At 50.8% G+C, this 27678-nt stretch overlaps 2 protein-coding genes and 1 pseudogene across 4 annotated transcripts in view; all 3 read left to right on the forward strand.

Moving 5' to 3' along the window:
• The window catches only part of BLTP2 (bridge-like lipid transfer protein family member 2), a 43287-nt gene extending 34442 nt beyond the window's left edge, over positions 1–8845 (forward strand). For both annotated transcript variants that reach the window (XM_079955957.1, XM_079955958.1), the window contains 12 exons: positions 405–587; positions 1363–1484; positions 2440–2595; positions 2761–2882; positions 3426–3606; positions 4019–4105; positions 4345–4455; positions 5242–5377; positions 6129–6253; positions 6893–6994; positions 7364–7498; positions 8316–8845. In XM_079955957.1, the coding sequence (XP_079812083.1) occupies positions 405–587; positions 1363–1484; positions 2440–2595; positions 2761–2882; positions 3426–3606; positions 4019–4105; positions 4345–4455; positions 5242–5377; positions 6129–6253; positions 6893–6994; positions 7364–7498; positions 8316–8501 (1646 nt within the window). In that variant the 3' untranslated portion in view covers positions 8502–8845. The remainder of the gene's footprint in view (positions 1–404; positions 588–1362; positions 1485–2439; positions 2596–2760; positions 2883–3425; positions 3607–4018; positions 4106–4344; positions 4456–5241; positions 5378–6128; positions 6254–6892; positions 6995–7363; positions 7499–8315) is intronic.
• A 2515-nt stretch (positions 8846–11360) lies between these two features.
• Positions 11361–27022, forward strand: RSKR (ribosomal protein S6 kinase related). Its single transcript, XM_079955324.1, has 12 exons — positions 11361–11484; positions 14358–14615; positions 15937–16020; positions 16097–16165; positions 17816–17885; positions 19367–19474; positions 21163–21203; positions 21625–21652; positions 23295–23384; positions 23482–23570; positions 24337–24447; positions 26107–27022. Exons 1-12 carry the CDS (start codon positions 11404–11406, stop codon positions 26326–26328), a joined length of 1251 nt encoding a protein of 416 aa, XP_079811450.1. The 5' UTR covers positions 11361–11403; the 3' UTR covers positions 26329–27022.
• LOC307204052 (10 kDa heat shock protein, mitochondrial pseudogene) lies at positions 13713–14096 on the forward strand (annotated as a pseudogene). Its single transcript has one exon. The product of its transcript is annotated as a 10 kDa heat shock protein, mitochondrial pseudogene (transcript).
• Positions 27023–27678: the final 656 nt, after the last annotated feature.

Below are 27678 nucleotides of genomic sequence, written 5' to 3' on the forward strand. Positions count from 1 at the left end.
TCCAATTACCCAATATACGTACATAACACACTACCTTTTTTTTAACATAAAACATACCTACATTACTCTATATAATACCTATCTATACTGTACATATCAACATACCTACACACCTACCCCACACGGACACCCACCAAGTGACTTGACTTCCAGCTGTTCTTGTTACGCTACTTTATTTTTCCAACTAGCTTAAACACATTTCATTATTTCTTTAATCTCTTCTTCTATCTTAACTTTACTCTCCTTTCACTCTAATCATTTTCTGGATTCACTCAATATCTGTCGGAAATTCTACTTTTTCCACATAAATTTTGATGTATTCCTTAAAGATAGCCCACTCCTTATTCACTTTTTGTACCATATCTGACCTGCGACTCTTTGCCTCCGCCCACCCCCCCAACCAGACTGGAACCAGCCGCACGAGGTGCAGCCCACCCAGCAGGTCCAGCGCATCATCTCACGGTGCAGCTGCCGCATGTACTACATCAGCTACAGCCACGACATCAACCCTGAGCTGGCCACCGAGATCAAGCCGCCCGAGCCGCCGGCCCACCCTGAGAAGGAGGATCTCCTCAAGAAGCAGGAAGGTGTGTGGGGAGGAGCCAGGAGAAGCAGATGGACTGGCAGGTGGTGGCAGGTAGTGGGTGTGCCAGGGGGCAGAGGAAGCTGCCTTATCCTGAGCTGAGCCGTTGCTCCACTCTGCTCAGTATTGCCAGCACTGACTGGCAGCCAAGGCTCTCCAGCCTTTCAGCCAGGAGGGACTTTCCCCAGCCCTCCCTAGAGATCCCACCAGGGACCTTCTGTCTTTGCGTCCCTGAGCTTTAAAACAGTACATTTCTGAGCACAATTCAAAGTGTTGGTGCTGACCTTTAAAGCCCTAAACGGCCTCAGTCCAGTATATCTGAAGGAGCATCTCCACCCCCATCGTTCAGCCCAGACACTGAGGTCCAGCTCCGAGGGCCTTCTGGCGGTTCCCTCACTGCGAGAAGTCAACTTACAGGGAACCAGGCAGAGGGCCTTTTCGGTAGTGGCACCCGCCCTGTGGAACACCCTCCCACCAGATGTCAAAGAGAACAACAACCAGCAGACTTTTAGAAGACATCTGAAGGCAGCCCTGTTTAGGGAAGCTTTTAATGTTGGATGCATTACGGTATTTTAATATTTTGTTGGAAGCTGCCCAGAGTGGCTGGGGAAGCCCAGTCAGATGGGCGGGGTATAAATAATATATTATTATTATTATTATTATTATTATTATTATTATTATTATTACACAAAGCAAGGCTCCAGTCCTCATGGTTCTGAATGAAGGACTTTGGGGGCATCTTTCTGCCCTCTTCTTTTACCCCCCCACCCACCCTCCAGGGGCCGCGGACACCTTCACTCTCATCCACCACGACCTGGAGATTTCCACCAACCCGGCGCAGTACGCCATGATCCTCGACATTGTCAACAACCTCCTGCTCCACGTGGAGCCCAAGCGCAAGGTGGGAGGACATACTGGGGATTAGCTTTTTGTTGTTGTTAGCATCAGAAATCCTAGCAGGCTGGGGTATGTAATGGTTACATTGCCTGCCTTTCTGCAGAGTGCTAAACTGTGGTTTGCCTGTGGTTTGTCCAGGCTGCTGGATCAGGCAATGGGGGCCCCATCTAGGCCAGCCTCCTGTCCTCCCAGAGACCAGATACCCCTAGGAATCTAGGTAGACTGCCTCTGGAGCGGGAGGTTCCAAAAATCCAGCCTCCTCCTCTCACAGAGGCTGATCAGATGCCCCCAAGGGAAACTCACGAGCAGGATTCAAGCACAAGAGCCATTTCCCATCCTGGGGTTTCCAGCAAATATATTCAGAAGTGCACCTGCCTCTGACAGTGGAGGCAGAGGATAGCCATGGCAGCTAGTAGCCACTGATAGCTGCTTCCTCTTCCAGGAATTTGTCTACTCTTTTAAGGCCTTCCAATCTGGTGCCCATCACTGCCTTCTGTGGCAGAGAGTTCCAAAGTTCATGCACTGCGTGAACAAGTCTTTCCTTTTATCTGTCCCGAATCGTCCAGCATCCATCTCCATTCGATGCCCATAGTTTGCACTTACCACTGAACCACAGTTTATTCTAACCATGCTTTGTCCAATTACGCTGCAAGCCACCCCACAGCCACCATGGTTTGTTATCCTCCCCCCCCCCCCAAAATAAAACCCTGACTTGTTTTGCATCTCAGGTGGGGTAGCTGAACAAACCACAGCTAACCTAAGCTAAGCTTTTGGGTTCAGCAAGCTGTAGTCTTGTAAGCCAAGGACAAGAAACCATAGTTTTCCAGGGTCTCAGGCAAAGCAGGGTCCTTCTCATCATTCACCCACCCCGCTGGATCGAGACCCCTGTACTTTCCATGTTGTCCCTGCCCAGGTCTTGAGGTTATGACCTCCCCCCCTCCACGTTTCCATTTTCGCAGGAGCACAGCGAGAAAAAGCAGCGCGTCCGCTTCCAGCTGGAGATCTCCAGCAACCCCGAGGAGCAGCGCAGCAGCATCCTGCATTTGCAGGAGGCTGTCCGCCAGCACGTGGCCCAGATCCGCCACCTGGAGAAGCAGATGTACTCGGTCATGAAGGTGACTCTCGCTCCCCTCGACCCTCCATATGCCAGGCCATCCTGCCTTGCGTGCCTCTCCAAGGCGGGATGTGCAGGCAGTGGGGGCAGCAGGTCGGCGGGAGCCCCAAGATCCCACGTCCCCATGCGCACCGTGACGTCTTGCTTGCTTGCTTCCTTCCTCCAGTCGCTGCAGGACGACGGCCGGAACGAGTCTCTCCTGGACCACAACCAGAAGCTGCAGGAGCAGCTGAGCCGGGAGAAAGCTGAACTGCAGCAGGAAAGCGAAGAGCTAAATATCCTCATCAGGTAGGAGGGGCAAGCTCCCTCTGGAGGCGCCCAGTCACAGCGGTTATCCTGAGCAGTAGACTGCCTCTAAACCTGGGAGCCCCATGTTGTTGTTGTTTTTAGAAATACTTATTGGCTTTTATTTTATTTATTTCTTCATTTATTAAATTTGTATATCGCCCTATACCCCTGGATCTCAGGGCAGTACAGAACATAAAAAATTTAAACAAAAACAATGGCAGAACCATTAAACACTTACCTAGCAGTACATCGAATGGTGTCTGTTCTTTCCATGGACTTCAGACATAATCCTACACATTCAACGTTCAAACATAACTTAACGCAACCTCTCCACTGAGAAGACTGAGCGCTTGGCATAAGGAGGTCTTGATTTTGGTCATTAACATAGTTAAAGAAAGGGAAAATGGAGGCGCTACTTGCACAGCTGCAGTTCCACCTCTTACAATGTCCCTGGCAGCAGGCTGTGGGCCCTCCTTTCCCCCAAGTCTCTCCCTGTGCCCCTATTCCTCCCCCCATCTCCTCACCTTGCCCCCCTCCCTCCAGGTGCTTCAAGGACTTCCAGCTGCAGCGGGCCAACAAGATGGAGCTGCGGAAGCAGCTGGAGGACGTGGGGGTGGCCCGCCGGACAGAGTTCTACTTTGCCCAGGCCCGGTGGCGCCTGACCGAGGAGGACGGGCAGCTGGGCATTGCTGAGCTGGAGCTGCAGCGCTTCCTGTACAGCAAGGTGGGGTGGAAGAGTGGGGACCCCCAGGGGTCATCTTTGCAGCTATGAGACCAGGAGAATGAGAAATATTTTATTAATGAATTAAACTGAGCTTGCAGTGTCTGTTTAACTTCTGCCCTGAAAGCCACACTGCTTCGTCGGATGGCAGCTTCATTGGAAGGCAGCCCTGTTTAGGGACGCTTTTAATGTTTAATAAACTATTGTATTTTAATATTCTGTTGGAAGCCGCCCAGAGTGGCTGGGGAAACCCAGCCAGATGGGCGGGGTATAAATAATGAATTATTGTTATTATTATTATCTATCCAACGCCCTGCAATGTAGGAATCCAAGGAGGAGAGTGGGGGTCACAGCAGATGCTGCCATGGTCAGGGTTCACCGTGCTGCCTCCTCTCTCTCTCTCTCCCTCTCTCAGGTGAATAAGTCGGACGACACGGCCGAACACCTCCTGGAGCTGGGATGGGTCACCATGAACAACCTCCTCCCCAACGCCGTCTACAAGGTCAGTGGCAGAGCCAGCACTCCCCTCCCTGCCCCTTGGACTCCCCACTGCCCAGCCTGGTAGGTGGAGAGGCTTGGGGCCATTGCGTGGGCTCTGCCAATGAATGCTCTGGGCATACGCCGAGTGTTTTCCCCACTGCTCCTGAGCCTGCCAAGCCCTATGATGGAGCCTCTACCTTTGAGTGGGTGGGGTGTAACATTTGTGACCATGGCCACCTTGCCCTGTGCTCCTGCCTGCAGGTGGTCCTCCGCCCTCAGAGCACCTGCCAGTCTGGCCGCCAGCTGGCCCTGCGGATTTTCAGCAAAGTCCGGCCGCCAGTGGGTGGCATCTCTATCAAAGAGCATTTCGAGGTGAGATGGCAGTGTGCGCGCATGGGAGAGAGAGAGGTGATGGGATGCATGTGGCAGGAGGTGGAGTCGGTTAACTTCAGCAGTGTCATTGAAGTTAACTCTTTAGTCAAAGAAACCAGTGCAGGTCTAGTGATCATAGAATTGCAGAGTTGGAAGGGACCCTGAGGGTCATCCAGTCCAACCCCCTGCCATGCAGGAATTTCAGCTAAAGTATCCAGGACAGATGGTCATTCAACCTCTGCTTTAAAATCTCCAAATATCACTTCCCTATAGGTCTTGCCCCAAGGACTGAAGGTCCCTGCCTTCCACCGATCTTTACGTCTCCTTTCCCAGTTCCTTTCCCAGCAGCCTAAGGCTCTGCTGTCTTGTCTCTCTTTGCTTCTCCCTTTTCATCCCTCTTCTGGTTCTGGGAGACCAGAGGGGAAGGGAGCTGGTTGCAGCAAGAGGGCTTCCTCCCCTGCCTGCCTCCTGTCTCCTGGCCCCCTTCCTCTCCAGCCTCTGATTCTGCACTGCTCTCTGCTCCAGCCTCTTCCTGCTCACCAAACCCTGTCACCTCTTCAGCTTCTCACACCTCCTCCTCCCAGTCTGCCCCCTGTTCTGCCCCCTCTGACCACTCATCGTTGTCCCACCCCAGATCTCCTGGCCTTCTTCCCCTGCTGGTTCCCCCCACCATTCCTCTGCGTCCAGGCAGTCTATGGAATCATGTGAGGGAGAATGGGGTGGGAGGGAGAGGGTGGCAAGGCTCCACATGTCAGGGATCCTGACCGCCCCTTCCGCCCTGGCCAGGTGAACGTGGTGCCCCTCACCATCCAGCTGACGCACCAGTTTTTCCACCGCATGATGGGCTTCTTCTTCCCGGGACGCAACGTGGAGGAGGAGGAGGTGGGCGACGAAGAGGACAAGTCCAAGCTGGTGACGACAGGTGAGCTCCTCCTGGCCTCCGCTGGCCTCCCGTCAGTGCGCTTTTTAAAAAATAATATTTTTTATTAATTTTAACATATAAATTATAAAATGTACCACAAAACTTATCACTTATACAATCTTTTTAGACTTCCATCAGCCCTTCTGATGATCCACCATTTTAACCACTTCTTATGCATTTCTTAACTTTATATTGCCTTTACATCTCTTAACAAATCATCCTCCCCCTTGTCCATTTTTACAATACTAGTAATAATACTCCTCACAAAACTTCTTGCAACCCTACAAACGTCGTCTGTTCTTCACAAATACTTTGCAAATAGTCTGTAAATTTACTCCAGTCTTCTGTGAATTTCTGGTCTCGCTGGTTTCGAATCCTTCCTGTTAGTTTATCTAATTCTGCATAGTCCATTAACTTCATCCTCCATTCTTCAATCGCCGGTAACTCTTCTTGCTTCCATTTTTGGGCCAATAATATTCTTGCTGCTGTTACCCATCTGGTTTCACCCCATCAGTGCGCTTTTGCCATGACCTGGCACTTGCCGAAACACTGCACTGGGCAGAGATAAATTTGTGACCAGCTCCTGTCCCCACAGAGGAGGCTGCCTGCCGCACCCCTGAGCGATTCCCTGTTCTCCCTCTACTCCGCCTTCACTGGGGAGGGATGGGGCTTTATGTGTGAGTGTGCTGTGGGGAGCAGGGGGCTGCTGGGAGCAGAACCCCACCCCTGCACCTCTTTCTGCCCTGTGCAGGCATGCCAGTGGTGAAGCCCCGACAGCTCATGGTCTCCGAAGATTCCCTGGGGACGGGGAAGGGCATGGCTCAGGGCCTCAACCGGACGTCAGGGGTCAGACGCTCCTTCCGCAAAACACCAGAGGTAACTTGCCCCTCTTGTGGGGTGTGGGAGCACGTGGGGCAGGGGGCGTTGGTGTTGCCCCAGTGTGCTGGTTGCAACCTGACAGCCATGCACAGTGAATTTTATTATTAAAAAGAATAATAATCGTTGAGCTGGGTGTGGAGGAGGGTCATTATGTTATGTTACGTATATGCATATGCCGCCCACCTGGCTGGCGGGATGGGGCCCCTTGGTGCTTTCTCCCAACACAGGCTCCTTCCTCCCTCCCTATAGCAGAATGGACTCCTTTGGAAGGTAGACTGCTCTCCCCAGGGAGGCTCACTTTGCACCTTCATTACACACCTTTAGGCGCCAGGCGAAAATGTTCCTCTTCAGCCAGGCCGATTTGGCTGATTACATCCAATACCCTTTTAAACGTGTTGTGGGGAAGGTATTGTTTTGTGTGGTTTTTTCTTGGTTTTATTATGTATTCTGTGCTTTATTCTCTTATTTTTATGAGATCTACAGATGAAGGGCAGTATACAAGTTTAACAAATTAAAAAATAAAGGTGGTGGACTCTCTTTCCTTGGCGATTTTTAAGCAGAGATTGGGTGGCCGCCTGCCCGGGGAGTCTTTATCTGTGATTCCAACCCTTCAGTTCCATGATTCTGTGGTTCTAGTACCCAGTAGACGACATTGACAAGATGAAGGAAAGGGCAGCGATGAATAACTCGTTCATCTACATCAAGATCCCACAAGTGCCGCTCTGCGTGAGCTACAAGGTCAGCCAGTCGTCCTGGGTTTGGGGTTTGGGGGTGGACCATGAATGCAGCATGGCTTTTCCTTACCGTCATGGTCACTATCACATCATGTGGCAGAGAGTTCCATAAGTTAGCCATGTGTGAAGAACTCCCTTCTCTCTGTCCCCAAATGGGATGCTGTGGCATCCTGGGCGATGCCCACACAACCTCTTGGATCCGGCTTGCGTCTGCTGCTGCCTTAACCCCATCCAGCACCTTCAGATATGTGGGCGCTCCCGTTTCCTGGGGCTAGGATGCGGGGAGCATGGCGGGGAGGAGGAGAAGGGTGTCCCTATCCCCCTGCCCCCTGGGACATGGCCTGACCTGCTGCTTCTCCACCCTCTTCCCCAGGGGGAGAAGAACAGTGTGGACTGGGGCGAACTCAACCTGGTGCTGCCCTGCCTGGAATACCACAACAACACCTGGACGTGGCTGGACTTTGCCATGGCGGTGAAGCGGGACAGCCGCAAGGCCTTGGTGGCCCAGGTAAGAGTGGGTACTGGCGGGGTGTGTGGGGAAGGGGCATGGGATGGGCCAAAGACTGCAAGGGGGGAGTTTCTGGTTCACCCTCTGCCTGCCAGGCCTCTGCTCGAAAGATTGCCAGGGCTTAGGAAGGAGCCTTACAACAGGGTCCTCTGAGGGTGGCATACAGCCGTCGCAGCTAGTAGCCTTCAGTGGCCTTCTAGGAACGGAGGACTCGGCCATCTGCTGAGTCCCTCTAGCCACCAGTATTGCCTACACTGTCCAGCAGTAGCTCTCTTAGGGTTTATAAGAGCATAAGAACAGCCTGGTTGCTCGATCAGGCTGATCTAGTCCAGCATCATGTCCTCACAGTGGCCAAACACCCCATAGAACCTAGGAATCCAGATAGAGTGTCTCTGGAGGTGGAGGCTCCATAAAAGCATCCGAAGAGCCCTTCAGCTATATTTTATCAGCAGTCTCAAAGCGTCAGCAGGTGGGCTGCACAACCCACCTGCCACACCCCCTGACACCATTATGCCAGGCGATTGGCAGGCGCACCATCCCACCCGCCTAGAATCATCGGATTGTAGAGTTGGAAGGAACCCCAAGAGTCATGTAGCCTGACCTCCTGCAATGCAGGAAGTGCAGCTAAAGGATCCCGGGATTGTAGGGCGGGGAGGGACCCCAAGGGTCATTTAGTCCAACCCAATGCAATAATCAGGAATCAAACTTGGCCAGCCGGCAGCAGCATGGGGAACAGACCCGAAAGTTCACCCCACACCCTCTTTTAAGGAGCAGAGCAGACAAGCGCCCCCTTTCCCTCTCATGCCCTTTTTTGCAGGTCATCAAGGAGAAGCTCCGGCTCAAGCCGGCCACGGGCGGCAACGATTCCCGGGGCAAGCAGGAGGGCAAGCTGGAGGGGCACGTTCAGCAGCAGGAGGAGGACGAGAAGGCCCGGCTCCTCATTGGCCTGAGCGTCGGAGAAAAGGTCCCTGGGAAGAAGTCCATTTTCAGCAGGCGCAAGTGAGGCCTCTGCTCCGCTGCCCCGCTGGCCGGGGAGAAGAGAGGAGGTGGCAGGGAGGACGTCTCTGCCACCAGGGACCAAATTTCCTGCGGCACATGGGATGTGCAGGCGCCCAGAGAGTCCGGCCACAGCCAGGGACCCAGCCCCGCCGGATGCCTTGTGGCCGGAGTGTCACCCCGCGGGAGCTGGGGGCCTGGTGCCATGGGACGATGACCAGGGCTGTCTGCGCTGGCCTTGGCATGGTTGCTGGGGGGGGGGGCGCCCTGCTGTCCGCCTGCTGCTCTATGCATTGTTTGTTGGGAAACGGGAGGGGAACAGAGTTTAAATAAGAGAGTTTATCATTTGGAGCTGGGTGTGTGTCTGTCTTTACTCTCTCTGGGCAGCCAGCAGGGGAATTGGGGCCCTTCCTCAGCTGCACTGCACCACCTTCCTTTTGCAGGGCCCTGCTGTGTCTGAGCATTGCAGGCGGTTGGACTAGATGAACCTTAGGGTCCCTTCCAACTCTACTCTCAAATTGTTCCGTCTGGCAGGGCTCGAATTTGGGCTTTTATCCAAAACCATTTATCCCAGACCAGGCGGGCTCTACACTGCTACTCTCTGGGGCCCTTAAAATATCACTGGCATTTGCCACAGGGACTCTTTTCAAAACTGGCCTCTATCCGCCCCCTCTCACAGCTTGAATGGGATGCAGTTTTAACTCTTACAGAGAGGAGACCTATTGAAATTCACAGCAATGGCTCACTTTGGCCTGTTAAATCCAGCGGACCTGAGCTGAACTTAATCGGAGTTGAACTTAGTCCTGGGGAACCTATTATCGAACCTAAGGGCCATAATCTTTTCTGGGGCCAGACTGGCAGCAACCTAGTGGTGGGCGGGGTCACAGGCCAGAGACGGTGAGGCAACAAATGCAAGTTTTACCTTTAGACAGCAGGCTAGTCTTTGCACACAAACAAACACAGTATCTGTCCTCCATCCCAGGCAGGCAGGAGTCATTACCAGAGTTTAAGGACAAATTCCAGGCAGGCAGAAACACTTGAGGAGGGTGTGGAATGAGGCCAACAAAGCAGGTGACCTTGGGCGACTTCCAGGGGACTCAGTAGAAAGGCCTGGCAGAAACTAAGATGAGGAATTATTTTGGGTTCAGGCCCAGTGGGTTGCACTCATATGGAAAGCTCCTCTTAAAATCTTTCACTCCTGCTCACAGCAGCATTTTTGGGAAGACAAGCATCCATCGAAGGATCATCGGAACACAGAATGTTAAAAGCAGAGGCAGACAGGCAGGCAGCACCCAGAGCCAAATGCGTGCAAGTTCCTCTCTGCTGAGCAAAGCTTGATCTTAAGAATCATCCACCCACAGCCATGGAAGCACCCTTTGCATTGCGGGGGGTTGGACTAGATGGCCCTGTGGGTTCCCTCCAACTCTACGGTTCTGACTTGCTCTGGTACATTATTTCATTAAGATTATACACCACTGGAATGTTAAAAACACACACACAAAACCTCAAAATGGTGCACTAAAGAAAATAAAAGTGTTCTTAGCAGGTGCAAAAAAAAAAGTACAGTGAAGGTGCCTGCCTCATGTCAAGAGGCAGGGAGTTCCAAAGTCAAGGTGCTGCCATGCCACAAGACCAGGTTCTTACAAACGCAGAATAGGTATTATGTGAACCCTGTAGCCAATTTTGCCAATGAAAAGAGTTGAGTGGGCACATAGTAGGTAAATTTCAGGAGTACTTTTTTTCCTTTGGGGAAGTTGAGCACCCTGATACGATTTGCACCCACAAGAGTCCAAATAGACACCTGTGTCTCGTCTGTGGTTTCCTTGCAGGAAGGTGTGGATGAGTGTCAGGCTCTCACCCACCCCAGAAAACAATTTATCACCTGGTGCCATCAAACCAGCAGTGAAGAGGTTGCTGAAGGCCAAGTTTGAGTGCTGATTTATCCAGCTCAGTATTGTCTGGACAAGCCCAGCCCTTTCTGGGGACTGAACCCAGGAGCAAAACTGACCAGTCCCCCATGGCCAATCAGCCCCCCTCTTCAGACGCAAGGAGTATGTGGTCTGCAGAAAAGGGGCACCCTGAGCCACTCCAGCCCACTCCAGGCTTGCACCCCACCTATATCTATTCCCACCTGGGACCCTCTTAAGAAAGTTGAAGAGGCTCATACCAGGGCCTCTTTTGCGGCACTGGAAAAACAAATTAAGGAGGGCTCTGTGTCTGGTGGAAGTCTCAAAAAAATGCATGGTAATACAGGGTCTCATCTGCCAGTGGGCACACTGCCCCTTCCTGCCACACAGATGCCACGGCAAGTTGCTATTTTGCATAAAGGGCGTGGCCTCCATAAGAAAGAGAACTGGGAGGGGGGGAGGGATTAAAATATATACTGGGCGGGGAATTGAGAGTGGGCAACCGGAAAGACACATAGGGGTGAATGTTATCATGCGTGGCTTGCATAATAATAAAGTGGGGAGGGGAATCTGTTCTGCTCTAGGGGCGGAGCTTGGGTGGCGGGGGCGGGGCTTCAATTTGCATCCTGAGAAGCGCGGGTCTTGCGTTTTGCATAAGGGGAGTGGCTTTGATAATAATAAGGCAGCTGGAGCGGCTTTGTTTTGCATGAGGGGCGTGGCTTGAATAATGATAGGACGGTTGGGGCGGACCTGTTTTGCATGAGGGGCGGGGCTGCGTTTTTTTCATCCTAAGGAGGGCGGTCCTTGTATTTGCCTACGGGGCGTGGCTTTGCGCCAGTGGGCGGGGCCCGCGATCCTGAGATTTGCATGGGCGGGGCCAGAGAGTCTCTCTGCGCGATCCGGCTTAGCGGCGCTGCTTACGTAAGGCGGCTTAGCGCGGAGCGGGCGATGGGGCTGGCCATGGGGCGGGCGGGCTGAGGGGCCGAAGGCGCCAGCGGAGCCATGGGAGGCGCGGGGAGCAGCAGCTCCAGCCCCGAGGAGGACCCGGCGCAGGAGGAGGCGCCGCCCGCCGGGATGCTCAAGGTAAGTCTCCTGCCTCTGGGCATGTGCAGAGCGCCTCGCCTCGCCCCTCCTTCCATTGTCCTGGGCCTCTCCCCTGAGCATAGCTGTCAACTTTCAGATTTGAAAATAAGGGATCGGCAGCCTCACCTGTCCTGGGGACAGTCTACGGGATATCTAACAATCCGGGATAGCAGCGGGATACGGAGCTGGAATAAGGGGATTTCCCGCAAAAAAAGGGAAGGTTGACAGCTATGCCCCTGAGTTTCCTCCTCCCGACAGCCCTGCGAGGGGAGCTGCGTGGACAGAGCGCCCTGATGCCTCGCTGGCGTCCGGATCTGCCCTCTTTCTCCAAGGACGCGGCTCTCCCTCCTCGCCCCATCCCCACGACAGCCCTGCAAGGTAGGCCAGGCAGAGAGAGGCAGCGACAGGAGCTTCGGGAAAAGCAAACTTGTCCAGTAATAAAGGAGCCTGCCAGTGGGGGATCGGCGCCTCGTGGGGCGCAGAGGGTTCGGGACGGAGGGAGGCAACCCCTTGTAGCCCCCCCCCCATTTCTCCTTCCCTCCCACCTATTATTTGCTGCCTGAAATGTGATGTAGGCCCCTCCGCTATCTCAGGACTATACCGCCTCATTCTGCCGTAGGCGCAGCCAGAGGATGCTCTGTATTCCTTCATCTTCCTCAAGACAGGGATCCCCCCGCCCAAAAGAAATATTTGGAACCCACCAGCCTCTGGCTTTGTAGCACTACTGCAGTGGTCCCCAAATGGGGTGGGGAGAGACACACAATAAATTCATCTCGGTGTCCCCTACCCTATAAAAAGCATCGTGCAAGCCACTATTCTGAACAATGCTTTTGTTCAGCCAAACAGCAACAGTCTGCTGCTCCTGCAGATTTATTCAAAATCCAAATGTATTAGATGGATGGACTTGATCCAGTGAGACCAGCTTTTGAAAGTCTGAGAGTTATTTGCACCTCCAGTGCCCGCCTGCCACCCCCTTGCCTCTTAGCGCCCCCTAGATAAACTCACCGCCCCCCCAGAGGTGTTTACTACCACTCAATTGGGGAGCTGCTGCTCTAAGGGTGGCGTTGCGGTTCTTCCCCTCCCCAAATCTAAATTAAATTCTACCAATTTGGGACCTAAATTGGATCTATCTCCTTTTAGAGGGATTTTGTGTGTAGTTTCAGCTTTTGCTCCAGCTGCAAGACTTCTGGAAGAAGGCAGGCTTGGCCACAGTTTGCCCAGGCTGGACTGCTGCAGTTCATTCTCTGTGGGGCTACCTTGGGAGACTGTTTTGGAAACAGCTGATGGCACAAACAGCTGCAGCCCCCCGTGGAAATGGGACCTTGAGACTCCATTCGTAGTCAAACTGCAATGGACTCCAGTTTGCTTGAGAGGTTTTGATTTGTTTTTGAAACTGGCTACCACATTCAAGGGAAATGGAACCCAAGGTATTTTATGAGCTGCCTTCTCCCGTGGAGTCCTCCCTGCCTGTGAATATCTTCTTTGTCTTAGAAGCAGCAAATGGGGATTATGGGGCAGGGTAGTCTCAGACACTCTTCCCCCCATTGCTGGGAGGCCCCTCTGCCCCGCTTGCTGTTAATTAATCACTTCAGTACATTTATATCCCACCTTCCCTTCAAAGAAATTGTGGTTATTGCCTTTGCACCCGACCACTTCTGTTTTTTTGGAAGAGTTGTTTGGTGCCTGCTGAGGGAACAGAAGGACCTTTGCTCCATCCTGCCCGTTATTATCTACACTGACTGGCAGCAACCTTCTGCAGTTCCAGGGGGTGGGGGTCTCTCCCCATCCTTCCAGGATTGAATCTGGGGCTTCTGCAAGCATAGCAGGTGTCCTACCCCTGTCCTATGTGTACCTTAAAAGCATTCCTTCTATAAAGTTCATACTTTAATGCTGATCTTTTTTATATTTATTTTTTACATATTGCTTGGTCAAAAAGCAAAAGACAGGCACACAGAAACCTCAAAGGGGCTCCAAGAAACCCTCAGAATTATCTGTGCTGTTTGGGTTGTTGTTTTTGTCATAGAATCCTAGAACTCTGGAGGTAGAAGGGACCCCAAGGGCCATCTAGTCCAACCCCCTGCTGTGCAGGATTCCCAACTTTTAATATAAGAAGGGACTGCTGGATCAGGCCAAAAAGGGCCCATCTAATCCAGCATCCTGTTCTCACTGATAGCCATCTCCTCCATGAATTTGTCCAATCCTCTTTTAAGGCCATCCAAGCTGATGCCATGGCAGCACAGGCATTTAAAAAAAAATTTCGCCTCTTCGACTGTGTATTGGTGGAAAGGTGTGCAGCTGAGGCAGTATCTAAAGGAGGCATTATGATTCCAAAAAAATGACAAGGAAAAGTGTTACAAGCCACTGTTGTGGCAGTTGGAACAGGCTCTACAAGCAAGGAGGGAGTCACTCTTCCAGTTAGTGTAAAAGTTGGTGAGAAGATTCTGCTCCCGGAGTATGGTAGAACAAAAATTGTACTGGATAACAAGGACTATTTCATATTTAGAGATGGAGATATTCTTGGAAAATATGTGGATTGAACAGTTCATCTTGCTGCGTTATCATTAAGTTTTCATTCCACAAAAAGTGCTCAAATCATGTAAATAATTTCTTTATTTTCTAATAAATGCAAATTCTCCCAAATTACCATTATAACTTCAAAATAAAACAATGTGTATAGCCAAAATACATTTCTTACTATCTTAAAACAAAACAAAAACTAGGCACTATGTGGAGAAGGGCTTCCTTCTACTTGCCATGAATCTTCTGACATTCCGCTCCAATAAGTTCCCCGCTATTGCTGTTACTGAAGCCTGTCCCTTTTGTCTGCTCCTGCTTTCCTTGGGGCCTCACCCCATGCCTGTCCTCCTCTGCAGGGTCGTGGGTCCAGTTTCCTGTCCGATGCCTCCTGGGCACGAGGTTGGAAGAACCTCCTCTCCAGCTTTGGCGGCACACTTCTGGGCCTGGAGAGAGCCTTTGCAGGCAGGAACCCCCTGAAGCGAGAGTCGGGGTCTGTGGTGGAAAAGCTGCCCCAGCTGGCGAAGGAGGGGGCTGAGAGGACCCTGCCCCAGTGCATCTCCCTCTTCTTGCCCGAATTCCCAGTCCAGCCTCCAATGGGGCAGCGCCAGCTGAAGGTCAGTGCCCTCCTAAGAGGGGGAAACTAAAGTGAGTCTCAGGAAGCAGATTTGGAGGAAATTATTATTTTGCATTTTTATCCCACCTTTTCCCCTCGAAGATGCTCAAGGCACTGTATGTGGTCCCCTCCCTACTCCTCATTTAATCCCCACCACAACCCTGCGAGGTAGGCGAGGCTGAGAGGCAGCAACTGGCTCACACCAGTGAGCTTCATGGCCGAGTCGGAAAATTCGAACCCTGGTCTCTCTCAGGCCCTGGTCCAGCATTCTAACCACTTCACCACCCTGCCTCTCACTGGCACCCACACCGGGGACAGCAGAGGTGGTGCGTTCCCCCTTGGAGCATCGGAGGCTGCCATAGCCTGGCTCTACCCATTGGCCCACCCAGCCCAGCGCTGTCAGTCTGACTGGCAGCCATTCTTCAGGGTCTCATGGACGGAGGCTTTGTCCCAGACCGCCCTGAGACGCTGTTGTCAAAAGAGCCGGAGTCCTTCTGCCTGAAAAGGACTTGCTCTACCTCTGAGCAGTGGCCATTCCCTTAAAAACACAGCAAATTTCTAGTCCTCATGGTTCTGAATGGACGTCTGGTTTAAATAGGAATGGTGGAAGCTGCTTTAGGCAGACGATTGACCCATCTAGCTCCCCCAAGACCCATTTATACCTGGAGGAGCGTCCCCACCTTCATCGTTCTGTCCAGACACTGAGGTCCAGCTCCGAAGGCTTTCTGGCGGTTCCCTCCTTGCAAGAAGCCAAGTTACAGGGAACCAGACAGAGGGCCTTCTCGGTGGTGGCGCCTGTCCTGTGGAACACCCATCAGATGTCAAGGAAATAAACAACTATTTGACTTTTAGAAGACGTATGAAGGCAGCCCTGTTTAGGGAAGTTTTTAATGTTTAATGTTTCATCGTGTTTTTAATATTCCGTTGGAAGCCGCCCAGAGAGGCTGGGGAAACCCAGCCAGATGGGTAGGGTATAGATGAGAAGAAGAAGAAGAAGAAGAAGAAGAAGAAGAAGAAGAAGAAGAAGAAGAAGAAGAAGAAGAAGAAGAATTTTTTATATCCTGCCCTCCCCTAGCCGAAGCCAGGCTCAGAGCGGCTAACATCATCATCATCATCATCATCATCATTATTATTATAAATTTATTTAGGAACATAGGAAAGCGCCTTATTCCGAGGTCAGATCAGTATTGTCTGCACTGACTGGCAGCAATGGCTTCCAGGGCTCCAGGCAGAGAAGCTGGAGCTACTGGGGCTGGAACCTGGGATCTGCATGCACGGTTGGTGCTCTGCCACTGAACCCCTGTCCCTCTTCATCCTTGCAGATCCTGGGCTTTGTGGCCAAGGGGTCCTTTGGGACAGTCTTGAAGGTCTTAGACTGCGGGCAAGAGAAGGTCTTTGCGGTCAAGGTGAGTGCCCTGCCTGACCCCCAAGACCCCCAGCCCTCTGCCTCTCTTTCTTCCTCAAAGTCTCGTTTCCTTTCAGGTGCTTCCCAAAGTGGAAGTTCTCCGCCGAGACACCCTCAAGCAGTGCAAGGAGGAGGTCAGCATTCAGGTGTGTCCTGAGCTCTGTCGGTGCAATATCTAGTCTCATGGGGACAGGGTTTTTTGTGGTTTTTTTTTGGGGGGGGGGTTCCTGAACTCCTGGGGATGCCCTGCAGGACTTGAGATTCAAGGCCTTTGTTCATTTATTCAATTTATTGTATTTCTATGCTGCTTGCAAACAATAACATAACGGGACATCACAAATGCAGCATAAACCAAACAATGCAATAAACAAATCACCAGTAAAACCATTAGTCGGCTTATAGCAATATTCAACCCAAACCAATACACTGTATTGGTGAACTCCAATAAGGCTACATGTACACCAAACATTCATTTCTCCTGATATGGAAAAAGAGAACAAATGAGCACCAAGTTCATTTTTATTAACGACACAGCCAAACACAGGTGGCCACTAAACAGTTACATACAAACACAGTGTATGCATAAGAATTATAAATAAAAACATGAAACAGTAAATAATACATTAAAAATCCCAGAATCTTAAATTGCAAGGGAGTCCACGTGACCTTGTCTAAGTTGAGCAGCCTTCGCTGCGAATTTAGCTGTGTTAAACGTTGGGTGTTTAATGTTTGGGTACCATTGGACACCGTTTTGAATCAAGTTGGAAGACTGAGCCTTTCCAGACTGCTCTGATTTTCACCAAATTTGTGTGTGTGTGACTATATCAGGCCTTCCAAGTGTCCCTATTTTCCAGGGACAGCCCTGGATTTACAGAAGATGTCCCAGTTTCTGATTTGATCCCAGAATGTCCTACTTTTCCTATTTTCATCAGAGAAATATTGGAGGCTAGGGAGTTACGTGACCCCCAACCTTTAGAAAACATCTGAGGGCAGCCCTGTATAGGGAAGTTCTTTTTAATGTTTAATGCTCTATTATGTTTCTTATATGTTGGAAGCCACCCAGAGCGGCTGGGGTAGAAATAATATCGTTATAATTATTATGCAATAGGATATCTCTGTTTTCATCAGAGAAATGTTGGATGCTATAATATATATATTCTGATGGTGGAGAGATGCACCACTGAGCATCATTTTGAATCAAAATCCAGAGAGAACATTCCAAGACCACACTCTGAAGACCAAATCTCTCTGTGTGTGTCCGTTATCTATATGCGTGTACAGTGGTACCTCTGGTTATGTACTTAATTCCTTCCGGAGGTCGGTTCTTAACCCGAAATTGTTCTTAACCTGAGGTACCACTTTAGTTAATGGGGCCTCTTGCCGCCGCACGATTTCTGTTCTCATCCTGAAGCAAGGTACTATTTCTGGCTTAGCAGAGTCTGTAACCTGAAGCGTATGTAACCCGAGGCACCACTGTATTTCATTTTTACTGAACGATAGATGGGCCTTTGGGTGGCATTTTGAATCGAGACGAAAGGCCGAACCTTTCAAGAGGGCACTTATTTCCACCAAATTTGTGTGTGTATATTGTCGTGACGATGGAATGATGTTTATTTGTCCTGAATAGATTTCGGTCGTTTGCGATCTCCGGCTGCACCATCTACCCCTTTCCTCCGCAAAGAGGTTGATATGTCTTCCAAATCCAAGAAGCCCCTCTGCCACCCCCACCCCCAAAAAGCCCTCCCCTGCTGGGCTCCCTCCTTCACTCACCGCTCCCCTTTTCTCTTGTTCTCCAGAAGCAGGTCAGGCACCCTTTTGTGCATTGCCTGGGAGACAGCTGGCAAGGCCGCCGCCATCTCTTTATTAGTGAGTGACCATCTGCCCTGCGGGGCTCGGCTAGAGTAGAGATCTGCCCCCCCTCCCACTGTCCTTCTCTCCCCACCCTGTGCCCCCCACCCTCGTGCGTGTCCAGCCATGTGCCACTGAGCCTTTGCCCACACATGTGACTCCTTGTTTACTCTTCCCGGAGCTCATTCTGCTTCTCCGCTGCCATAGGAATCGGCTGGCTCTCACGGCCTGTGCAGGGATCAACGGCTTCTCCTCTCTCTCCTTCCCCGCTTCTTGCCAACACACCGTTAAAAAAAATAAAAGAAATTCATTTGTTAACACAAAAAAGAGAGTGCAAAAAAAAAAGGGGGACAGACTAAAAAACCCAGACCGTTAAGCGTCACAGCCTGGGAGAGCAAAAGTGCAAAGATACAGGGATAATAAAGTATTAACTCATGCAAAGATTCCCTTAGCAAATAATATTATTTGCAGTTAAAGGCATTGCAATTTCAGATAATATGATCTACAAAGGGACTGTTTGCCCGAGTTAATACTTTTACATGGTGTTGTTTGCAAAGGCGATCTTTCTATTTTAGTAATACTTTACTAAAATAGTTGAGCTACCTGGTATCTTTGTAAAAACAAAAGTATTCTCCACCTGTAAATTCCGTTGTTATTGCGAAAAAACGGTTTTGGGTACCCTTAAATGAGCCAGACATTTGCATATACTGATGGCACTGAATGACCACATGCCTCAATATTTGTATGAGGAATACCATATTTATGCGAATCTAATGCACCATTAAATTAATGCCCACCTTGGTTTTCAAAACCTCGAAGCAAAAAAACCGATCTGCTGGGGAATGTTAATGTGCACCCTAATTTTCACAGCATAATTTGGCAAAAAAGTGCACATTACATTTGAGTAAATACGGTAAAATAATGCCATACACAACAACCCTGTGATGTGCTCCACCACTGGCTCTCTCTGTCTCTCTTGCTGGCCTTGGGTCCCCCTCTCCTCTGTCCCTCCTTGAACCCCACCTGGACCCTGAATTTCCTTCTGCCTTCACCCCTGGGCAGCAGGTGGCTGCTTTCAAGGCTGTGTGCACAGCATCCAGCACCTCTTCCCTCACTCCAAAGTATCCTGGGAATTTTAGTTTACCCCTCGCGGTGCTACGATTCCCTGCACCCTGAACAAACGATAGTTCCTGGGCTGCTTTTGGAGGAAGCCACCTGCTGCACTATACATTTAAAGCACATGGCTTTCCTCAAACCATCCTGGGAACTGTGGTTGGTTAAGGGTGCCTGGAACTGTAGCGCAGTAAGTGGGTAAGCGACAGTCCCCAGGATATTTTGGAAGGGGGTGTGTGCTTTAAATGTGCTTTTGATATACTGGGCATATGCGTCGGAGGAAAAGGACATGCACTGCATGTACAAAAGGCGCAAAGTGGGGTCAGCAGGCTCTGTTCAGACTCTATAAGTAACACCCCCCCCTCTTATCTCTCCCTGCCCACCAGTGTGCACATATTGCAGTACTGGGGATTTGTACACCCTTTGGAAGTCGGTGGGGCGTTTTGCCGAAGCCGTAATCCGCCTCTTTGCTACGGAGTTGGTCCTGGTGCTTGGTAAGGAAGTGCTGTGGGTTTGGGGACGGGGACTGGGGTCAGTCTAGATGATGCCCTGAGTCCCTTCTAATTTGGGGGGTCCTGTCCAGAGTGAGGGTTGAACTCTTAGCAGATGACTCCATTGCTGGCTGGACAAGTCTCTTTGTAAGACGATGGCCGGAGCTGGCCTCTTGAGTGTCCTCATCAGCGCCCGAAAGGACGATCCAGATTGCAAGAGCCCCCACTAAGTGAGGGGGTTCCCCCGGGCTAATGGGTGGGCCCTTCCTCCGAGCCTATGTTTTTTTGGAGTGTGTAAGCTCAGTTGGCAGCAGGAGATAAAGAGATCTGCTTGCTCTGTGCTGGATCCAAACCAGCGACCGATGGAGAAGCAATATCTTCTGAGGTGCTCCTGCTGTGAGCCTCTTGCTCAGGTTGCATATACAGTGGTCCCTTGGTTCTCAAACTTTATCCATTCCGGAAGTCCGTTCCAAAACCAAAGCGTTCCAAAACCAAGGCGTGCTTTCCCATTGAAAGTCATGCAAAATGGATTAATCCGTTCCAGGCTTTTAAAAACAACTCCCAAAACGGCAAGTTAACATGAATTTTACTATCTAACGAGACCATTGATCCATAAAATGAAAGCAATAATCAATGTAAAAGGTAAAGGGACCCCTGACCATTAGGTCCAGTCGTGGCCGACTCTGGGGCTGCGGTGCTCATCTCGCTTTATTGGCTGAGGGAGCCGGCGTACAGCTTCCGGGTCATGTGGCCAGCATGACTAAGCCGCCTCTGGCGAACCAGAGCAGCGCACGGAAATGCCGTTTACCTTCCCGCCGGAGCGGTACCTATTTATCTGTTTGCACTTTGATGTGCTTTCGAATTGTTAGGTTGGCAGGAGCAGGGACCGAGTGACGGGAGCTCACCCCGTCGTGGGGATTCAAACCGCCGACCTTCTGATCGGCAAATCCTAGGCTCTGTGGTTTAACCCACAGCACCACCCGTGTCCCAATAATCAATGTACTGTACAGTACTATAAAATAAATAATACAATATTGTACACAATAAAAATTAAAATTTAACATTTTTCATACCTGCATCATACCTGATGATAGCCATTGTTTGGATGATGAACAGAAGCTGAACAGGGTTCCATACAGTCACAAAAACAAATGAACCAAAAAAGCCTCAAAAATAAAAACACAAAATAAATAGCAAAAAAAAAAAAAGCACCAAACTTAATCCATTCAGAAGTCCGTTTGACTTCCAAAATGTTCAAAAACCAAGGTGCGGCTTCTGATTGGTGCAGGTGCCCTGGAAAAAAATAGCCAACAGCTGCATCGGACGAATTCCAAAAAACGTTCCAAAACCGGAACACTTACTTCTGGGTTTTTGGTGTTTGGGAACCAAGGCATTTGAGAACCAAGGTACCACTGTACGCACAAATAAGACCATGGGCGCTCGAAGCCCCATTATCTCCACTGTCCCCCATTCCAAGGAAATCTTTCTCCTCTGGGAGATTGGGGTGGGGCGTGGAACAGGAGAAACTTCACCCAGGCCACCACTGACCTCTTTGCCCCACGCCAATGGGGCAAGCCCTAGAGAGTTCTTCACATACTTTGGAGCAATCACAGCCCTTAATAATAATAATAATTTTTACCACGGATGGAAAATAAAATTGGAATGACGCTTCCTTCTCTTCCTTCTCCCAGGCTACCTCCACAATCTGGGCATCGTCCACCGCGATGTCAAGGTACAAGAAACACCTCCTCCCCCCCAAAAAAAAGTGGGACTTTCATTGTGGGGCAGGGAAATGGGAAGCTGCCTTATCCCCAGTCAGATCCTGGTTCCATGATCTAGCCCAGTATTGTCTCCACTGACTGGCAGCAGTCGTTCTCCAGGGGTCTCTCTCCCAGCCCTGCTGAGAGATGCCTTTAGCAGGGCCTTTTCGCTATGGGCAAGGACCTCCAACCCCCCACTCCAACCCCCAACCCTGGGATTGGCCCTTCTCAGGGGATTTGGCCCACCAGCCCAAACTCCTGGCATAACTTCAGCCTGGACCTTTCCCAGAGATCTCTTCCTCTTGCACTTGGTGAACCCTTGGTCCGAATTCGAGTGCCGCCAGAGGGGGGGCACCTTCACACCCTCACTGGGCTGCTCTCTTCTCTTTACAGATGGAAAATATCCTTCTGGATGAACAAGGTGCGTCCCGCTCGGGCTGGCAGGGGAGGGAGTTCCTGAATGTCCTGCGGAGAAACAACATATTATTCTTACCTTAATAAATTTGCCTTTTTATGTTGCTTTAATTCTACCAGAATTTAAATGCTTTTTAGTGGTTATCTTTCACGTTTTTTATTTGTGGAAGATGCCCTGAGTTCCAGTGGGGGGGGGAGGGGCAGGAAGCAAAGGCGGATGATAATAATAAATAATAATAATAATAGCCACCCCAAATCCTGTGCCAGACACAAATGAATGCCTGCGATGTAACCACTCAAACGACTTCCCTGCCTATTGCAACCATTGTAATGCACGGTACTAGATGTTGTTTGGTCTGTAAATTTCATTTTGATTGCTTCTCTTTTTTGTTGTTCTAATTTAGTGCACCCTGTATAATTTAAAACAGTTAATGCCATAAAGGACAATGTGAGAAATAAAAGAAGTAGTGAAAATGCAATTAAAAGTCAACATGCATGTCTAGTGCGATGGGTGCTCAATAATATCCTGTCTTCAAACCCCACAAAATCCACAGACCCTCCCATGAGCCTCTTGAGTGGCTCAGTGGTTAGAGTGTGGGACTAAGACTTGGGAGATCAGGGTTTGAATCTGGGTGTCTCTTAGCCTGGCCTACCTCACAGGGTTGCTGTAGGGGAATAACCGTGTATGCCAGAGGTTCCTAATTAGTGGAGTGCTGCAGAGCTCCTGTTTTTCAAAAGTCAAGCCACGGACCCCCTACTTTTGATATCTCTGCACCCCCTGGGAATTCCTGGTGCATGACACCATGAGCTCTGTGGAAGAAAAGGTGGGGTGCAATTGCAAAAAATATAAATAAATATGTCCCAACCAGAGAGGAATGGCAAACCAAGCTGATGGGACTACGCCAAAATGGCAAAACTGACCGGAAAGCTCAGGAACCAAGAAGACAAAAACTTTAAGAAAGAATGGGGGAAATTGATAATTTATTTGGGAGACCACTGTAAGCAGATGAAAGCATTAGCAGGGTTTTAATAACACTTGGAATGTAACAGTCACTATGGACAATATGGACACATGCAAAATATGGATTATGAAACAATATGCAGTTGAAATGGTTCACAGTAAGACCCATGGAGGAGATGGTGGAAAGTCTGGAGATTGAGAGAAATCTCCAAATATTTACTTGGTGGCGCTGCAGTCTAAACCCCTGAGCCTCTTGGGCTTGCTGATCGGAAGGTCGGTGGTTCGAATCCCCGTGATGGGGTGAGCTCCCGTTGCTCGGTCCCAGCTCCTGCCAACCTAGCAGTTCGAAAGCATGCCAGTGCAAGTAGATAAATAGGTACAACTGTGGCGGGAAGGTAAACGGCGTTTCCGTGCGCTGCTCTGGTTTTGCCAGAAGCGGCTTAGTCACGCTGGCCACATGACCCGGAAAAACTGCGGACAAACGTCAGCTCCCTCAGCCAGTAAATCGAGATGAACGATGCAACCCCAGAGCCGTTCGCGATTGGACTTAACTGTCAGGCGTCCTTTACCTTTTTATTGTTCTAACTCTAGGCTTATAAAATCAAATAAAAATCATTTCCAATTTGTGTGCGTCTCTCTCCAGGCTCTAATGGCCTAATTTATTTATTTTCTCTCTCTCCCACTGCAGGCCACCTGAAGCTGACTGACTTTGGCCTCTCCCGTCACCTGCCCTGGGGCGAAAGGGCCTACACCATTTGTGGGACCCTCCAGTACATGGGTACGGGCGGTTAAGGAGGCAAAGGGGACAGTGGCTAACTGGGACGGGGGCCGTCCTTGCAAGGCTCAATATCTGCTCACCTCTTCTTTCTTTGCAGCCCCAGAAGTCTTGAGTGGCGGGCCGTACGCCCATGCGGCAGATTGGTGGTCCATGGGGGTGCTGCTGTATGGCTTAGCCACTGGCAAGGTAAGGCTGTGAAGCAGCTTGGCAAGAAAGACCCCATTGCATGTTCCCCAGTTCTCTGTCTCCTGTGAAGGTAGACTACCTCTGGAGATGGAGGTTCCATTAAGAAGCAAAGACCTGATGAAGAGAGCACAGCAGAGGTCACAGCATTTCCAGAGGCTGGGATGGCAGGCTTGTTGGGTTTTGAATGTTTTATGTAGATTTTTCAATTTCGTTGTTCTGTATGGGACAAGAATAATAAAGATTATCGTATAAGGCGAGCCTGAGGTGGAATCAGGCCAGCGTCCCGTTCTTACAGGGCCCAAACGCCTCTAAGAGACTAGGAATCTCAATAGACTGCTTCTGGACATGGAGGTTCCCTCAGAGCAGCCCGTTGCTGGATCCTACCTAGCCCAGCATCCTTGTTCTCACAGGGGCCAAAACATGCCCCAATGAGAAGCTTGCGAGCAGGATCCGAGCAGAAAAGCATTCTCCCCGCCTGCCGTTTCCAGCAACTGGGATTGAGAAGCGTTTTTGCTAGAAGCCATCTCCTCCAGGAATTCCTCCCATCCTCCTCCTCCAGTCGACTCTGTGGCCCTCACAGCCTCCTGCAGCAGTGAGTTCCATGGATCAGCTGTGTTCTAGCAGTGAAATTATCTTTGTGGGTAGAAAAGGAGGGCAACTCACATGAGAGAGTAATTGCTGGGCAGGGATCCTAGGGCAACTCTGTGTTCCTGCATGAACGTGCAAGGAGGCAGAGAGGAATCCAGCTCTCCCATGTTCTTTTCAGTTCCCGGTGGCCCCCGAGAAAGACCACGTCAGCATGCTGGAGAGCGTCAAACGCTGCAGCTACGCCATCCCAGGCACCCTCAGCCTGGGCCTCCGCCTTCTCCTCAGCGAGGTGAGCTGCGGTTTTTTCTTAATAATTAAAATTTTGGGCAAATCTAAAATGTGATATTGCACAGACCATAAACTTGACGGTGCAAGTGTTGCACATGGTCAAAGGGTTCAGTCACTTACTGACTCCGGTCTAATTCCTGCATTTCAGGGGGTTGGGCTAGATTCTGCAATTCCCACTTCAGAAACCTTTAACGTGTATCTGAGCCGGCCTTCGCCAACCCAGTTGTTTTGGGCCACAATTCCCATCGGCCCACAGCCGATTGGTGCAGATGATACTGAGCTGGGTGGACCCGAATCGGTGCAAGGCACTTTTTAAAACCAGCCCTTCATTTGAGATCATAAGGACTGGGATTTTATGGGCATAAGCAGTGCTTTTTTCTATTAAAAATGTTTTCCTACTCATATTGAAGTACTGCCCCTAAATGAGGCCAAACTTAGATTCACAGCCACTCTGGGCACAAGAATAAACAGAGCCCTTGGTCTGGATCAGACAAAAAAGGGGCCGTGTCTGTTCCAGCATCCTGTTCTCACAGTGGCCATGTGCCCCTAAGAACATGGGAAGTGAGATAGACTGCCTCTGCAGCTGGAGGCTCCATAAGCAGAGCCTGGCTGGGAGATCGGGCAGTGTAGGCCCCACCTAGTCCAGCCACCTGCTCTCACAGTGGCCAGCCAGACACCCCCAAGGGAAGCCCATCAGATTCCCAGTGACTGGTTTCCAGTGACTGACAGCAGTGGGCAGAACACAGCCACCAGGGCTAGCAGCCACCCTTCTCTTCTGCTCGGTGGTAGAGCCCTGCTCTGGATGCAGAAGGCCTTGAGGCTCAGTCCTGTTCTTCCCAGGAAGGGCTGGTTCCCTGTCCCAGAGAGTTGCTGCTGGCCAGTGTAAACATTATTATTATTAATAAATTTTTATTTATATCCCGCCCTCCCCAGCCAAAGCCAGGCTCAGAGCAGCTAACAACAATAAAAGTAACACAGCATTCTAAAATCAATTCATTCTAAAATCAAGTCAAAATCAAATTAATGGCAACCATTGGGCTAGAGTTCTACGAGGATCGCCAAAGGAGGGGGTTAGGCTGTGCCCTGGCCAAAGGCCTGGCGGAACAGCTCTGTCTTGCAGGCCCTGCGGAAAGATGTCAAGTCCCGCAGGGCCCTAGTCTCTTGGGACAGAGCGTTCCACCAGATCGAGGCCATGGCCGAAAAAGCCCTGGCTCTGGTTGAGGCCAGCCTAACCTCCCTGTGGCCTGGGACCTCCAAGATGTTTTTGTTTGAAGACCGTAAGGTCCTCTGTGGGACATACCAGGAGAGGCGGTCCCGTAGGTACGAGGGTCCTAGGCCGTATATTAATCATAATATCTGTCCCCCACCACCTTTAACAGGCCATAGACTATCTAATGGCCAAAGGCTTGGGTAAAGAGGAATGTTTTTGCCCATTTCCTCAGGATGATGATGGTACCAGTTGAGCCTCTCTTGGGAGGGAGCAGCCCACAGACAGGGAGCCACCACCGAGAAGGCCCTTGCCCCTCTCCCAACCTTTTGGGGAGGGGACACATAGAGAAGGGGCACAGGATCCAGGGCGGTTCTGCATTTGGTGGGCAAACAGTTTGTGCCAGGCAGCTTCTGCCGTCTCCTCTGACCGCCGCCCGCTCTCTCCATCCAGCTCCTGTGCCAGGACCCCCAGCGGCGCTTGCGCTACCTCCACCACTTCCGCGGACACCTCTTTTTCCGCGGGATGACCTTCGACGCAGAGATGCTTCGGAAGCGGCCGGTGGATGTTGTGCTGGGCCTGCGGAGCCCCTGTGAAACCCCCCTGGACTCAGCCGCCTTTTCGGATTTCGACTGCGACCTCGTGGCGCCCTCGAGCCAGCCGTGGCCGGGCTGAGTGGCCCCCGTCCTCCTGGGGGGCAGCAGTTCTTCTCAGGAGGCCCAAATCCGCCCTCGGGAGACCCCCGGGAATCACTGTGAGACCTTCTCAGGAAATGCTTCTTCAAGGCAGCTCTTTGGGCAAACGAAGCCGCCAGCGATCTCAGGAAACCTGGCCGAAAAAGCACCGGACCCTCTCCGGCAGGGAGGCTGGACCCCTACTTTGCCTGCCACCCCCCTGGCTACTGAGTTCTCCCACTATGCAAGACCGCCACCCAGAGATCGGGGATGACGAGCACAGCAAATTTTCCTTCCCATGTAAGGCCAGCGTTGCACAGAATGGCAAAGATGGCTTGTCAGCTGGTTGCCTGCAACTTCCTGTGTGTGCAAGAGTCCTGTGGAATCCGGAAGCTTGCCTCTTTTCCCCACCAACCCTGACCCTGAGCTCAGCTAATCTAACAGGACAGACTAATAACTGTAGAGAGAGATATTCCTTCGCTATGCAAGAGGCAGACGGGCCGTGATGGGCTTACTGCCCCTTCCTCTTCAGACGTGCCAACCCCTTTCCCCCTGTGAGAATGGATTGTGGCCTGGTTCCCCTCTGTTCAAGAAGAACCGGAACCTTCTCCTTCACCCTCCTTCCTCTCCTCGCCTCCTCCGCCCCGTCTCTGTGCTTTTTCTTAAACAAGCAATAAATCTGTCTTTTATGGGTCTCTGCGGTTGGATGGTGAGTTCTCGTCTTTTGTGCAGGCTGCATTGCGGCACACCTGGGGCTGGAAGGTTAGCAACGGAGGGGAATAAATCTCAATTCCGGGAAGGCTGTGTCCTTTTTATTCCACCTCACCAATCTCTCCAGAGTTGCTGCTCGGCCCCTTACCTCCCAAAGGAGCCCAAAGGGGAAAAACACAAGCAAGAAAAAGCACATTCACGTATTTGGAGTGTTTGTACCCCCCCCCCCAAAAAAAAGGCACCCAGAGCAGCTGATGCACAATTAGGGTTGGCGTACGTCCGGAATTTCCAGGAACTTTGTCTGGGCTGGAATCCTATTAATGTTTGGATGTGTGGAAACCCAAAAAAGCCCCCCCCCCCAACAGTTTTTTTGGCAGAAAAGCTCAATAGCTTTTCTTCACACACACACCCCAAAAAAGAAAGAAAAACACCTTTGCCTAGAAAAGCTCAACACCTTTTCTGTCTGGATTTTCACTTTCTGAAATACAGTAACCCTGTATTAATTGGTTATACCCCACCCATTAATTGATTGATTATACCCCGCCCCTCTTGGCTGGGTTTCCCCAGCTACTCTGGGTGACTTCCAACACATGTAAAAACATAAAAGTCAAACACAGGGGTCAGCAGTGGCGTAGCGTGG

This window comes from Podarcis cretensis (assembly GCF_951804945.1).
Source record: "Podarcis cretensis genome assembly, chromosome: 15".
Classification (NCBI taxonomy): Eukaryota; Metazoa; Chordata; class Lepidosauria; order Squamata; family Lacertidae; genus Podarcis; species Podarcis cretensis.